Source organism: Dryobates pubescens, chromosome 6 (assembly GCF_014839835.1).
Source record: "Dryobates pubescens isolate bDryPub1 chromosome 6, bDryPub1.pri, whole genome shotgun sequence".
Lineage (NCBI taxonomy): Eukaryota > Metazoa > Chordata > Aves > Piciformes > Picidae > Dryobates > Dryobates pubescens.
Genome location: NC_071617.1, coordinates 34733988 through 34750286, shown reverse-complemented (window position 1 = coordinate 34750286; position 16299 = coordinate 34733988). Strand labels below are relative to the sequence as shown.

Here is a 16299-nt window from a genome sequence, read left to right as displayed (position 1 = left end):
GTTCTGCAAATGCTTAATACTTTATAAACATTCTCAGTCACAATTATATCAAATCAGAGAGATGTACTGGACCACACATTCTAGCTTTTGATCGATGGAGGATTTTCAATGAGTTGTAAACACTCACAGTAGAAAAATAAATTGTCACTAAAAAAATATTTAATTATCATAATTATTATACGTAATAATTTTTCAATCAAATACATGGTATTATTCATCTCTTCAAAATTCCACTAGTTGCATTTATTTTCTGCCTGACATTGTTTCTATTTCTTTTAGCTGAGATTTGGTGAAAGTTTTGCAATAAGTGACAACTAATGAATTAGCTTTCGATTTGCAAGAATAAACTTACTGTTGTAAAGCTAAAATGTTAATAAGTAGCCAAACCCTAAACTCTAAACCGTTTTAACTTGCCATAAGCACTTTAAAATATTGTAACTCTCACTGCCATTTTAGTGTCCTAGTTCTTTCCTAAATTAAATACATCTTGAAGAATTTAATGGGCCACAAATCCAACATTTTCCCAAACTACAATTGTACCTCCACAAAGTGCCAGAGTAGAGACAATTAAAACATTGACTCAATACACATGATCTTCCACATCTTTCCACCCCACCTCTAGTATTCTAAGGCACCTAGAAAAATATACTAACAGATATACAACACAGGTTCTAATCAGTAAGAATCACGTAGCAATCTTATGGCCCTGGATACCCAATTTTCTTTACATGGTGAGTTGATTTAAGTCATGTGGCAAGCACTGAAGTTTCTTCTGTGGAATGACATGGGAGTAGAAGACATTGCTTGGCATGACTGCATCAAGGAACGCTGCTGACAGCTAGGGGAGATCAAAAGCAGATCAAGTTGCTTAACAAACTATGTCACTGAAGCAAAAAAAAGGCTAAAGTGAGAATCCTGGAGAGCTGTGAAATCTGGCAACAACAGATGGAGCCAAACTCATTTGGTTTGTTAGTAAAAGGATCTACCATTACTTGGTCTTCTAGTAAAACAAACAAACAAAGCAATAAAAACCTAGCATATGATCTTTATCCCTGAGGTGTATATTATTTTAAAAAATAAAACAAAAATTGAACAGTTTGCAAGTTTGATATTACACGGTTAGAGTAGCTTCCACTATAATCTTAAAGGGAAATTTGATTTCTCAGTTTCAGAACAAATAAATTGTAAATTTCTGCCTTCTTACTCTTGGAAGACCATGCTTTCTAAAGTTCTTTTGAACTTACACTTCAAATCTCATCTTTGAAGAGACTACAGTTCATAAAGTCTGAAAAATTAACAGAAGCTTCCACAGTCAAAATGAAGAAAGCAAATAAATTTGATCATCATGAATATTTTAACTTTTTAAGCAATCAGCGTAACAACATTAATACAAACAAAAGCCCAAACTCAGAACTGTGAAGGAGCATGACAATTATTTTACAGAATCATAATGATTATATTTGCATGTCTCTGTGTATGCTACTGACATATTTAGACAGAAAAGGAACTGCTATTGTTACAAAATGGGTTGGGATTATTTTTCTTTTATAATAGCCTTAGATATTTTGTTTGTTTTTTAAGCAGCTCCACAATTTTATGAAAGGAGCCTTCTGTGATGAAGCTTATGGAAATTTTTTTAAGACAGAATTAAAATATTTTCAGAAGCTTTTGTTCCTGGTGGACAAATAGCCCCTTCCTCCATTATAATGTGATCTTACTGTGCATGGCTTGCAGCATATTTTAAACTAACCTGTATAGAATACCCTTGAACTTTTAGTATTGCCTGTATCATTTGCCTTATATTCAGCCCAAAGCCCACAGGAAAAAGCAAAGCCTCTCCTCCCCACACCCCTCCCAGTTGATTAAATCTGCTCATGAAAACTTCCATTACTGATGAGAACAGGTCCAAGATTAGAGTCCCCATCTCAGTATAGTACTGGAATGCATTCATAAGCATCTATTTCTATGACTTTAAATTTAGTATTTCCCAGAAATACTCAATATTCATTTACTCTCACTGACTTCAAAAGGAGAGGATCATATTCAGGATTTTGTTAAGATTTGGTAAGCATCTTAGAGTCTTCTTCCTGCTCATTTATTGAGGCACTTGCTAGCTCTAGTAACTCATAAGGTTCCAGATGTGCATTGGCAAATCTGGTAGTGTGCTTAAACTAAATGCAGAAGAAACACACTTTGAAGACACTCACTTTGAAGTCATTTAATCCACTAAGCTAAAACTTGTACTCTCTTTAAAAAAGACCATCATTAAACTTGGCTATTCTGGCTCACTGAAAGCATTACAACAATTAAGCTACTGCATACCCAAAAGTTTTAGTGAATGCCCTTGCAGTCAGTCATAATGTTTTTTTAAACACAGATAATTTTTATTTTACAGTGGCACTGTCCTTTGGAAAATGCACAAAGCATTTTTACATGACTGAGGGCTAATTGGAATCAATGAATGAGACTGCAGACTGGTATTGAAACTGTTTTTTCATATCCAGGAGAGAATGCAGAAGGAGGCTGATATTGTCCTCCAAAAAGTTTATAGCAAAGGGAATAGGGAAAGAGTGATATCTGCAGTTATTCTTCAGTTTTGTTAACTACAGATCAGACTGACAACAGAAACTCCAGCTAAGGCTTGGACTGGAAGCACAAAGAATTTAACTGCAGTCCCATGGCAGAGCAAAGCGTGTAATTTCCATTTTTACAGAACCTCTGCTTTGATCACTGCACAGTGTGGATTTATTCCATAAGAGATTTATGCCTGCATGCAAATTTCAATCCTGATCTAAAAATATTTAGCCTTTTGTCTATACAGAAACATTTTTAGTGAACCTGTGAGGAATGATGTCTGCCTCAACAGATGTTCATAAACATGCATCAGAATTCCAGTACCTTTCTTCAATCAGACCTAAGCATCTTTCTTCTCTATATGCAAGCTGGAAGAATATCCCTCAGATTATCTGAAAGTTACAAGAGTACAGAAATATGAAAATATGATTTCATGGCTGAACTGCATGCCCCCTAGATTGTTCAGGGCAGAAAGTAGATGGTGCTGCAGTTTGCTCCTCAGTGGCTCACTTTGATACAACTTCAAACATTACCTCTAAATGGTAAAAATACATTTTAAAATATCCAAAAAAGAAAGCTCGATAAGGACAAGACAAAAAAAAAAAAAATCAGATATCATCTGGTAACTATATTATGGTTTTGTTCTAATAGAGAATATTCCATTATAGGTTGTTCATGAACTAATGGTTTACCAAACTGTTCCTTGGTCTCTAGATGCATGGCATTTAAAATCAGCAAGGTAACAAAAACATTTTAGTCCTTGATTTGAATCCTTGTCTCCAAGATTTAGCATAATGGATGATCAGAGGTTTGGAGCACATCTCCTGTGCAGACAGACTGAGAAAGCTGGGGCTATTCAGTGTGAAGATGAGAAGGCTCTGAGAGGACCTTACTGTGGCCTTTCAGTATCTCAAGGGGGTCTGCAAGAAAGCTAGCAAGGGACTTTTTAGGGTGTCAGTTAGTGATAGGATTAGGAAGAATAAAAAAAAAATAAAAATGAAATGGGTAGATTCAGATTGGATGTTTTCACCATGAAGCTGGTGAGGTGCTGGAACAGGTTGCTCAGGGAGGTGGTAGAAGCCTCATCCCTGGAAGTATTTAAGGCCAGGCTGGATGGGGCTCTGAGCAATCTGATCTAGTGTAAGGTGTCCCTGCCCATGGCAGGTTTTTGGAACTAGATGATCCTTGAGGTCCCTTCCAACCCTGACAATTCTAAGATTCTATAGCTGGCCAGTCTAGCAGAGATTTTTATCAAAACTAATGAAGATCATGGTTATTAGTCACTGTTTGTGCAAACTGCTCTTGCTTAATCTACGCACTGAGTTTAAGAAATGTATATGAGACACATGTTCTTTAATATAGTCCAGCAAATACATTTTTTTTTATGTTTGTTAATTGAAGTAAATCATTCCACAAGTAGGAGAAGAAATACTTCCTTTGTGTATTATTTTTAAGTCAAGTCAGATTATTTCAACTTTCTAACAATGTGCCATAGAGATTATCTGCTAGATAATATTTAGACCTAATTATCAACGTCCCTTTTTTTTCGGTCATGGTTCAACACTTTGTACTTCTTTTCATGAAGACAGACTTACATCAAGAAGGTTGGGGCAGGGGAGGAGAGGGGAGGATTGTTTTGTTTTGGAAAAAATATTTATCCTCACTGCCTTGACATTTTTTATTTTATAACCTCATACAAGCTACTTGCAGAAAATTATGAATTATTGCTTAAAATGTTATCAAAAAGTGATTTAGGGAAAAAATAGCTATCGAGGAGTCAAAACCACAAAACAACTCGTATAGTATCCTTGAAGTTCTCAAAATGATACAGACAACATCGTGGACATGTTGGTAACATATATTTATCACTTAATCTGAGTACCTCTCAAATCTTTTTTCATTTTGCGGAGATCTTTTTGAAAGTCATCAAACTTCAGCTGTGAAGCCTGAAAGAGATCTTGTGGGTCTGGAAGAGGAAAGATGCACTGTTCTTTTCCAGCGTCCTGACAAAAAACGTACAGAGTTACATGATGCTCATTACTTCTTAATGTAGTAACATATGTAACTGAAAGCATAAAGAGTATTTGTGCACGTTTCCTCATTTTGGCTAGTCAAAGAAAGAATTTTGCAATTTGATTTTTTTTTACCCAAATTTAAAAAAAAAATATTAATTCTCACCTCGTCGAAATTACGCAAATAGTAGGAGACAATGTAAGATAGAAGACTTCTGCTGTTGTCCTGTAGAGAAGAATAAAGTTTGCTGTGTTACTGAAACTCACCAAAAAAGAAAAAGAAATCAGAAATGATAATTCAAGTAAATGAAATATTAAGTGTCAAGTATAGGGAAATACTTTGCTGATTTGGTGCCTTAGTTAAAAAAAAAAAAAAAGGCACAAACAAACCAAAATAAACAAAACAAGATCCCCACAGAAGAAAACAAAACTAACACCCTGAAATGCCATTCAACAGAAAATAGAAGACATAATACACATGTAAGCTGTGCCTGATTTTTTAAATCTTAACATTCTAAGTTTCCCAAGGTGGAGAAGAGAAATTGTTTCTAGGTTGATGCGTGAAATTTGTTTCACAACATTGAGATTTTTTGAATCTATACAACCAAAACCAAGTTAAATTAAAAAAAAAAAAAGTTATTTTTCTAAATGAAATTTTGCTACTTCTGGCATTCTTTAGGGTAACTTCCTCATTCTTTCCCCTCTGTAATCCTTGTCATAAACTTCAGCAGGGAATTTTTAATTTGCCGAGCATTTTTTACAGAAGTATATTTTCAGACAGTTCATGAACACTGGTGTGTAATAACTTTTCTGACTGATCAGTAGCAAATAAACTGAAGATATTTCTTGCAATGCTAAGGTCAATGGTCATAATACTTTTAGCAAATTATGTACTAAAGACTTAAGTCATCAAAACAAATTTAATGTTCCTAAATGTTCCAATGAGTAGTTTTTTTAAAACTGGTGATCTATTCAGAGCCAACCAGAAGCTTCAGCTGAAGTAAGATGCCCTAAATGCATTGTATTAAGGCTTCATTCATATCATCAGTCCCTTAAGAAACCAGCATGCCAGAATGAACTCTAGGTCTAGACCTGTAAAGACTAACATGGTCTCAGCTCAGGTTAAACAACACTCTGCTTACAGTATCTAACCCAACAGCTAATGCAGGTATATTTATTGACTGACTAAGCAGGGTAACAAGCTGTTATTTTTCTGTAACTTTTACAATATCAGTGACTCATTAGATAGATGTAGGGACCAATATGAAGTCTCTAGAATTATTGCTACAAACAATTCTCATACCACTGGCCGCATACAGACGAGCGGTTTCATCACAATCATAGAGACTCAAAGATTATTGTTTCCTTGGAAATAAAAGCAGATTTTTGAATATAACTCCAATCTAAATAATCAAAGGGGAAAAAAAAAATCTGGCAATACATAAGCTCCAGTTTAGCACTGAGCAAGAAAGAAAACTACTTAAATGACAATACTAGTCATCTTAAATCAGCACATACTTGCTCTAACTACCCTTTGCTTGGATGGTTCCATGGTCCAATATGAAATGCACACTCTGCAATCATGAGGTATATAATGAACAAATTTTGGGTTATCCCAAATGCTCAGGAAGCCTACTCAACCATTTTCAGGAGTGAGCTGGGCTTTTTTTCTCACAAATATTTTGAATCTGCATCTAATCACAGTTAACTTTTCTATTCCAGCTTTTTCCACTTCTGTAATAAAGCTTTTAAGTGTAAGGATCATAGCATTGTTTCTGAATATTAAGAAAAATTAGAACTATACAGTGTAAGTTAAACATTATTCACTTTCTTTTTTCATGCCCACTAATGAAAAGAGGTAATTCTTTTCTGTATTTCTACAGAAGTACATTCAGCTCTAGAAGTGTGATCAGCTAAGCATGGTAAGGAAACAATTCCCTTTGACATCCTCCTTAAATTTCACATCATTTACTCAGAAATGACTAAGACAAAGTAATTTTCTTAGAATATAACATTCTCAAGTCTGCACAACTCTATGATCAGCTTACACTGCTTTTGACATCTTTAAGTTTTGGCAAGATATCTAGTCCAAATCCATCAGCTTGTCCTCGTGTCCTGTTTCCACCATTCATGTAATTTCCAAAGGCAAGAACCAAACCCAGGACCTGCATAACTCCTGACCCATTTTTCAATGTCTACAAAATAAAGAGAAACAAACCATTGTCCAAACTTACACTAATACTTATGGTCAACAGTATTATTGACAAGCAGATTGATACTGTGTTTAGAAATAATACTTTATATAAAGGCTGAAATAGAGGGAATTAATAACCTTCAACAGCAAGCGTAGAAGAGGAGTAATATCAATATGTAATTTGTTGTGACTGAAGAATGTTATCTCCAAAATTGATAATTAGAAAAAAGAAAATAAAAAATAAGGTAGTTATACAATACTATCAAAGATGAACTACTGAGCAAAGCAAAGTAATAATTCCTTAACTGATATGGATAGTGTGAACAGTGTATTTAATTTAGTAGAGGATTCTAGGAAAAGTTCATAAAAAAAGTCACACGAAACAATGAAAACATGAGTCGAATATTTCAAATCTTTCAAATAGTAAACCAAAGAAAATTATTCAAATAGCATTCAGCGATGAAAATACTGATGAAACCTGCATTTTAAAGCCATGCTTTTATTTTGCATGGGACCATAAAACGGTATCTTCTAGCTAGAGATAACTTTACTATTTCTAGCTGATTTTAGGTATGAGAGATATCGAGTTGCACACTACCAAAATCCAAGCAAATGCAAGGCGGACTGAATTGGTATTCAGGATTGAACTGGTATTCAGGATATTCACTGTGAAGAGTGAAGATTTTGCTGTACCAAAAGGAGAATATACACTATTTTCCAGAAAATTGTATACATTGATGGCATAAATAGTGTATTGTTCAAATACACTATTTTTGCGTATTATATACACAATAGTGTATTGTTCAAAAGCTAATCTTAAAATTTGCTTTTATGTTGAAGTCATAAAATGTTCTATACTGCAAACCTTCAGATATAAATTAAATAAAGTGAAAACTTTTGAAATATGACTACAACTTAACAAGATTAAATATCAGAAATTTAGCTCTACATTTTCACAGAGCATAACCTACCTCACAGAGCTTCTGTAACAACTGAAGTTTGCGCCGTATTGAACAAATGCTTTCTGAAAATGTTGATTGGAACAGAATGCAAAACACACGTTCTGAAAAGTTTGGAATTAGTGAAAGTTCATAAAGGAACCTGTAGGAGTGATTGAAGAAAATTACGAGAGACTGTCAGTAGGTATAGTATTTTATTTATTTAATTTTATAACATCTCTAGATAGTTTAATATAGCTGGGGAAGTTTCTGAAGTGAGCAAAACTGCTCTTTCATAAGTATGTTCTTACTGTTCAGGCTTATCCAAAGACTTGGCGTTTTCTTTTTCCTTGGATGACTTGCTATGCTTTTCTATTTTTTCTAATTCATCTGATTGTGCTCTCTGGAATAAAAGAAAAAAAGCAATTAAAAACTTTTCATTAAAAACCTAGTCAAACAATATAGATGAAGATGCCCCTATTAAGAAATCATATTCACAGATTTTTTTTTTTCATTCTAGCCATCATCTGCTTATGGTGCAACTACTTAGTACACAGAGTGCTTTTAAATATAAATACATGGAAAATAGAACAAATTCCAAATAATATTATCGACTACTAGTAACCTGCAAAAGATTTATTCATTCAACCATGCACTTAGATAAAAATCTTCTTACCCAATGACTTTTCTTTGGCTGTTTATAAAGTCCTTAGACCAAAGAACTCTCTTCTTGAGCTGTATTTCTTTTTCCAAATCTATTGGGCTGCATTTGAATGCAATCTGATCTTTAAATATGTATTTAAATAATATCCTTTCTAAAAAAACTAAAGGAAAATAGGTTTGTATTGTTTACTGCAACATGAATGTTATCCACTATTTAGAAAACACTGTGGAACAATGAAAAATAGTTGATTTATAATAGAACTTTAATACATACCAAAATACATGAGAACTACTGCAAGCTTCTTTGAAGTAAAATTATTTTCATTTTTATTTTAATAAGAAAAAAAAAATTGCATGTAAACTGTCTAGTTTCTTGGAGAACCCTGTAGCACATTGTGTGGTCTTTTCTTCAAGCTTCCAATCAAAAGAAACAGAGCCTCACTTCTTTATGTGCTCCATGCTACAGTGAAATTATTTTTTCCAACTGGAAAATGGAATGGCATGTAAAGGAATAAAAGTGGAATGGAAACTTCTCCTTCTGACCCTTCTTTCGACATATACAGTGGTTTTCAAAATAGATTCAAAACCTTAAATTGTGCAAGAGTGAAAAAAAGTAGTAAATATATCTACCTTTATCCCTCAAAGAACACTCTACACACATTTTTAACTTACTCAACCACAGAATATGAAGACAGCAGTGGAAAATCAACTACTTAAATAATGGCAGAGAAAAGATGCTGCATCTGCATTTTTCTTATATGCTTTTGCATAATTAGCAGAAGAGGTATGGAACTATCTCAAATAATTCTGAGAGCTCCATCAGCAATCCAAAACCAGAAAGTCAAGTTTGGATGGTTCTGAGGTTGTAGAACATCTTTCCACATGCAAATGGAGAAAATACTGACTTGAAACAGAAAGATTAAGGAGTTAGAAACTCAGAAAAAATAAAAAAAGCCCTTCAGAGTTTCTCTGATTATTTCAAGAAGTCTGGGAATGACAACAAGGTCATCTATCTTGAATATTACGGCATCCTAATACTTAGCTAGTATTTCTGTGGATATTCTCCAAGGGTCATCTTCTCTAAAACAGTCTGACCTTATTTATTAAATACTCCAAGAGACAGGAAATATTGCTAAACGCTTTTTTTGCACCAACAATAAACTTTGTTCTTGATGCTAATAAACTACAGTGGTGCTAGTAGTACCTGTATCACAGATTAATAAGAACAGCTGAGGTCTGAAAGGACCTTTGGAGCTCATCCAGCCAAGCCCTCTGGCACAAAGTAGAGGCAGCTAGAACAGGTTTCTCATTATTTCAAATCAGGTTATGAGTATCTCCAGGGATGGAGACTTCATGAACTCTCTAGGCAGCCTGTTCCCATACTTTGGACACTTGCAGTAAAAACAAGAGTTGTTTTTTTAAAATGTAATTTCCAATATATCAGTTTCAAGAGGCCCACTACCTCTTCTCTTTACATTGGGTATCAGAGTGCTCTTTACTCCCTCTCCCCAGTCAGATATTTGTACATCTTGATAAGTTTCCCCTGAGCTTTCTTTTCTCCAAACTGAATAACCTCAGCTCTCTTAGCTTCTCATTGTATGATACACTCTCCAGGTCTTTAAACATCATTGTGGCCCTTCACCAGACTTGCCTCAATATGTCCATGTCTGTCGCACTGTGGAAGCCAGAACTGAACAGAGCATTCTAAATGTGGTCTCATCAGTGCTGAAAAAAGAATAATCACTTCATTTGACCTGCTTGATACTTCCTTGATCTACCTGTGTATACTTTGTCATGTCTCTCTCAGTTAGCAAGGGCTAGGCTGAGACAAATTTGCTAGTTCTTAATTTCAGTATACTGGCAGTGGTCCATCCATAACACCTCAGACTGCAAACTACGAGGCAACTGCATCAGCACCAGCTAGCTCCATGCTGTGGTCTTCGGAAGAGAAAAGGGGGCTCCTGGACACAGAGAGATCAAGAAAGAGAGTGGGGGTGGAGAGGAGACCCAACACAACTTGGTATCTCTTGTGAGGGTGCCTGAGAGGGTGACATGGCTGGGGGCATTGCCAGAGAAGCCGTGGGGGATTTAAGCCCAGAGAAACTGAAAAAGGCTGCAAATTGTGAGGCCACCCACAGCCTTCTTGCTTGCTGGAATCCAGAGAGCAGAGCATGAGAGGGAAGGGGCAGACAGCTGGGAGCATGTGGCCCTTGGTACAGGCAGCCAAACACACACAGGGAGAGAAAACAGTGACTGACTGTGCCCTGGGAGCTCCTTTTGAGTCAGCTTGGTAGTTGGCATGAGCAGGGTGTGTGGGCAGGATGCAAAGTGCTACAGTTTTACTGAAGGAATGGTGGTGGCTACTCAGAGGAGGAAGATTGTTTCCTCTGCATCCACCAAAATGGATCCTGGCATCCACGCCACAGGCTGTGAGGAATGCCACAGCCTTTCACTGGCAACAGGGGGCAACACTGACTATGGGTGTGTGCAATGTGAGCAGGTTTTTGACCTGCTCAGCCAGGTGGCACAGCTGCAGGATGAAGGGCACCAGAAATCCAGGATGTTCCTGGAATGCACAGATGACAACTTCCTCCTCCAAATGGAAGAACTAACAAGAAAAGTTGTTCTGCTGGACCTTGTTCTCACCAATAGGGAAGGGCTGGTCATGAATGTGAGGCTTAGGGATAGCCTTGGCTGCAATAACCATGAAGCGATAGAATTTCAAGATGCTCAGGGCAACTAGGAAGATGCATTCCAAGATTACAACCCTGGACTTTAGGCATGCAGACTTTGATTACTTCAGGGATCTGCTGGGCAAATTATTGTGGGACAAAGCCCCGGAGGAAAGAGGGGCCCAGGATAGCTAGTTCAAGATCACCTTCCCTGTGCCCAGGATCAAAACATACCCACAAAGAGGAAGGCAGGAAAGAATGCTAGGAGACCTACCTGGATGAGCAAGGAGCTCCTGGACATGCTGTCACACAAAAAGAAACTCTAAGGAGTGGAAGAAAGGACAGCTGGAATGGGGGCATATAAGGAAGCTGCCTGAGCAGCAAGAGACCTGGTTAGAAAAGCTAAAGTTCAGTAAGAATTAAATCTAGCCAGGGAGATCAAGGGGAACAGCAAAAATTTCTGTAGGTATATTTATGGTAAAAAGAAGAGTAGGGAAGGTGTGGGCCCCCTCAGAAAGGAAACAGAGGAACTGGTGAGAAGTGACACAGAGAAGGCTGAGGTTCTCAATAACTTCTTTACCTCAGTCTTCACTGGCAAGGGCTCCAGCCACACTGCCAGAAAACAGAAGATACTGGCAGGGACTAGAAGAAGGAACTGCCCATGGTGAGTGAGGATCAGGTTTGTGACCATCTGAAGAACCTGGAAGTGTTCAAGTCCATGGGACTCAATGGGATACATCCACAGGTGCTGAGGAAACTGGCAGATGAAGTTGCCAAACCACTCTGCATCATATTCCAAAAGTCCTGGCAGTCTGGGGAGGTCTTCACTGACTAGAAAAGGGGAAACATAACCCCCATTTTCAAAAAGGGAAAGAAGAATGACCCAGGGAACTATAGGTCAGTCAGTCTCACCTCTATGCCGGGTAAGATAATGAACCTCCTGGAGGCACTGCTGAAACAGAAGAATAACAAAGAGGTGATTGGGCACAATCAGCATGGCTTCACCAAGGGCAAATCCTGCCTGACAAACCTGGTGGCATTCTAAGACAAGGTCACAACATTAATAGATGAAGGCTGAGCAACTGACATCATTTACCTGGAGCTGAGCAAAGACTTCAACGTTGTCCTGCATGACGTCCTGGTCTCCAAGATGGTGCAGTATGGGTTTGATGGATGGATTCAGTGGATAAAGAACTGGCTTGATGGCTGCACCCAAAGAGTGGCTGTGAATGGGTCCATGTCCAAATGGAGTCCCTCAGGGATCAGTATTGGGACTGGTCTTGTTTAACATCTTTGTTGGCGACATGGATAGTAGCATTGAGTGCTCCCTCAGCAGGTTTGCTGATGACACCAAGCTGTGTGGTGCAGCAGTCATGCTGGAGGGAAGGGATGGCATCCAGAGGGACCTTGACAGGCTGGAGAGGTGGGCCCATGACAACCTCATGAGGTTCAACAAGACCAAATGCAAGGTTCTGCATCTGGGTTGGGGCAATTCCACACACCAATATAGGCTGGGCAGTGAATGGCTTGAGAGCAGCCCTGAAGAAAAGGACTTAGGGGTGCTGGTGGATGAGAAGCTCAACATGACCCAGCAGTGTGCACTTGCAGCCCAGAAAGCATATCACATCCTAGGCTGCATCAGGAGAAGCATAGCCAGCAGGTCGAAGGAGGTGATTCTCCCCCTCTAGTCTGCTGAGACCCCACCTGGAGTATTGCATCCAGTTCTGGAGCCCCTATTACAAGAAGGATCTGGATGTGTTGGAACATGCCCACAGAAGGGCCCGGAGAATGATCAGAGGTCTGGAACACCTCTCCTATGGATGCAGACTGAGAAAGTTGGGGCTATTCAGTCTGGAGAAGAGAAGGCTCTGAGAAAGACCTTATAGTGGCCCTTCCAGTATCTTAAGCGGGCCTGCAAGAAAGCTGGTGAGGGACTTTTTAGGGTGTCAGGTAATGGTAAGACTAGGGGGAAGGGAGCAAAACCAGAAATGGGTAGATTCATATTGGATGTTAGGAAGAAGTTTTTCACCATGAGGGTGGTGAGGCACTGGAACAGGTTGCCCAGGAAGGTGGTCAGATCATGGAAATCTAGGTATGAGAATGATTTACAAGACCTATCCTATTCAATTTACACTTTATAAAACAAAAGTTCTCATGCAAACAGATTTTAAATTAAGTGCTATTATTTCTTGTCAACCTGTGAAGTATGTTCTCTGTTAAACTGAAAGCATGAAACTTAAAAATTTTTAATAACAATTAAAGAGGAGAAAACATTTTAGTAATGAATATAAACTTAAATGGTTCTTTGCAAATTCTTTAGAATAACAGCTAGAGAACTCTCTCTTCTGACCTTCTACACAGAGTTAAGTATTAGAGTGCTTATCACAGTGATCTTTATATACATGTATGTTCAAGTTGTTAATGTTTCTACACCAAATCCCATGGGCAAAGGTTAGACAGACCTACTATTCCTTATTGAAGCCATTAGTCTCAGATTGTGTATGCAAAGAAATAACAATTGGCAAGCATACAAAGGCTAAGCATGATCCAGTCATAGGCAGGCCTGAGAAAACCTTGAGAGATGTTTTATACTATCAAAACCAAGAGGGTCAAGATCAGAAATAAATCCAAGTTAAAGACACTAATTTTGCCTCTGATATCTAGAAGTATGTTGTATAGTTTACATTATGAAAGAAAAAGAATAAGGCTGACATGCCTTCTGCACAATTATGAAGATTATTTCTTAAATTTATCAGCTAGCTTTACAGTTGATGTTGAGGAAAGGAAAAAAACCCAACACTTCTCTATTACCTTCCAACATTTGTATTAAGAAACAACATATTAGCTAGATACTTCTTGTAAAAATCATTAATCTGATTGCATTAGCACCTCTTTTAGCACCACTTTATTTCCTTGAATTTTTACCTATTATATAGTGTTACATGTGGAATAAAATAGCATAGCAGAAGTGGAGATTAACAATATCTAAAAATCAGACAGCATAAATCTGAGGGAAATTACTGAAAAAAATTCCAGTGATCTATTTTCACTCTTTCCTCACTTTTTCCAGAATATGAACTCAACCTACATTTAGTCATACCAAAGTTCATAAAGGCCATTTTTGCATTTTGCAACACACATCATACTTTCACAGATCAATTTTGTTTTCTTCCAATAGAACCTTAGCTCTGAATTTAGATCAGTCTAAATGTGCGTTGGTTTTAAGGTTTTGGTGTGTATTTTCGGTCCACTTGATTTTCAAAGTTAACATTGTATAATTAAAACACACTGAGTGATGGTGTAAACAATATTGTCAAAAGTAACTGAAACAACAGGGATATACAGAGATGCTCAGGTAAATAACTATCATACTTTCTTAAAGCTGGGTGTTATATCAGAAATGAGGTACAATCTATAGCCTTTGCAGAAAGATGTTAAGACATCACATTGTAATTGCCATTTAAAAAACAAACAAAACCACCAATCAAAACAAAACCACCACAACAAAACAAAACAACAAATATTTCACAAGAAGGTCTGAATCTTAGTAGCAGTGGAGGCATGCTCTTCAGATTTCAGAATGGGTGCCTTTCACTCCATGTTTCAAAAGCACTGGCTTAAGTCTTTTAAAGCAGAGACAGGGTAGACAGTTTACTAGGGGTCAAATTAAGAAATTTCATTTTGTGATTTGAAATTTGTAGATCAAACATGAGCTTCTGATGCTATTTTTAATCTATTTTTATACAGTTATTTTCACAAATACAGTTAAAATGTAAGCAGGAGCAGGCTCATCTTGTTGTAAACAGTAATATTTTAGCTACCAACTCAGTTGCTAAAGGCTGTTTTCAAAGTAAACATTTGCTTATTTTCAAGTAAGTACATTTCTCATCACAATCAGTATGGGCTAACCACATATAGCAAATGGGCAATTGCACTGAATTTTATTTACCTTCTTCCTCTTTAACTAGAGCTGCCACCTGCAACCATTGCTATTAGGGAGTTTGTAAAATCACATTAAATAAGTGCTCCAAATATAATTTTATCTATTAGACTCTCCTATTAAAATTGTCTACAGTTTAATAGATAGCTCATTATCCACACATATTTAAAAACCTTTTTATAAATCAAACTACTCAACCATGTGTAAGAGCTATGTGACTGTACTATACAGAGCAGAGGTAAAGTCCTCACTTGATGCAGTACTGCTTAATGCTATTAAATAATTGAGGGCTTGAGTCTTTGTTGGGGTATGGGTTTCTTCATTTATAAAAAGTCACTAAGATGTATACAACAGCTCTGGGGTTTAACAAGACTTTAATTCCTCAGTAAACAGGAATTGAGCCCTCAGGACTGTGGCTTTTGAAATTAGGGTGTGTTTAGGTTTGGAGACTGCCCAAATTTCATTCACATTTAAGAAGGGAAAGCACCATGCCAGACACATGCAATCAGAATAAATTATTACATTCTGAGGGAAGACTGTAAAACAAATGCTCCCATATGTTCCATAGAGATCAAATAGAAAGGCTGAGAACTAGTGCTGTGGTATTTAAATATCCAGAAAAAAAATCCCAGTCCAATAAATAAATAAATCCTAAGAACTAAAAACTAATGGTTGTGAAGTAGCCAAATGAGACAAAGTTGTTCCCACTTACAACAGGATGAGTCTGAGAAAGAAGGGAGGAGTAAAACATGGCTGGCTCTCTGGTGTCACCCCTTGCTTACACTTTGTATTTCTTGAACAATCTAGTTTTAATTAGTGAAGCTACCAAGGGAAGCAAATGCAAGGTTTTGACCAGATGTAATGTAATAAAATAAAACTCAATTTAAAAAAAATATGGGTTTTGTTTGTTGGTTGTTTTTTTTCCAAGACACAGCTATATCAAGCAGAATCCAAAATTCAATGTCCTTATAAAGATTACTTCAAATAAACTGTTGGGGTTTTTTTTATGTTCTCTAAGTTTTTTGTTTTGTTTTGGTTCGGTTTGGTTTTTTGTCTTGTACCCAAGCAAATACAGCAATAAAGTGGGGCTGGTCTGTCTTCTATTCAAAGCAAATAAATATATTATTGTTATTCCAACTTTTGAGTGTCTTGCTTGAGATCAACACATGGTATTTTCCTCCATGAGGACAATATTTGCTAGACATTATCTGTAATTCATGAAGCTAATGACAAAAGTAACAGAATGGCATTTGGTCATTTCAACGAACCACAAATTTGTAGTTAATGCTTTGTACTGGAATACCAA

At 36.9% G+C, this 16299-nt stretch overlaps 1 protein-coding gene across 2 annotated transcripts in view; it reads right to left on the bottom strand.

Moving 5' to 3' along the window:
• Positions 1-16299, bottom strand: part of FMN2 (formin 2) — a 163755-nt gene that overhangs the window by 54390 nt on the left and 93066 nt on the right. For both annotated transcript variants that reach the window (XM_054162300.1, XM_054162301.1), the window contains 5 exons: positions 8030-8121; positions 7752-7881; positions 6635-6781; positions 4753-4812; positions 4457-4577 (listed from right to left, as the gene is read on the bottom strand). In XM_054162300.1, the coding sequence (XP_054018275.1) occupies positions 4457-4577; positions 4753-4812; positions 6635-6781; positions 7752-7881; positions 8030-8121 (550 nt within the window). The remainder of the gene's footprint in view (positions 1-4456; positions 4578-4752; positions 4813-6634; positions 6782-7751; positions 7882-8029; positions 8122-16299) is intronic.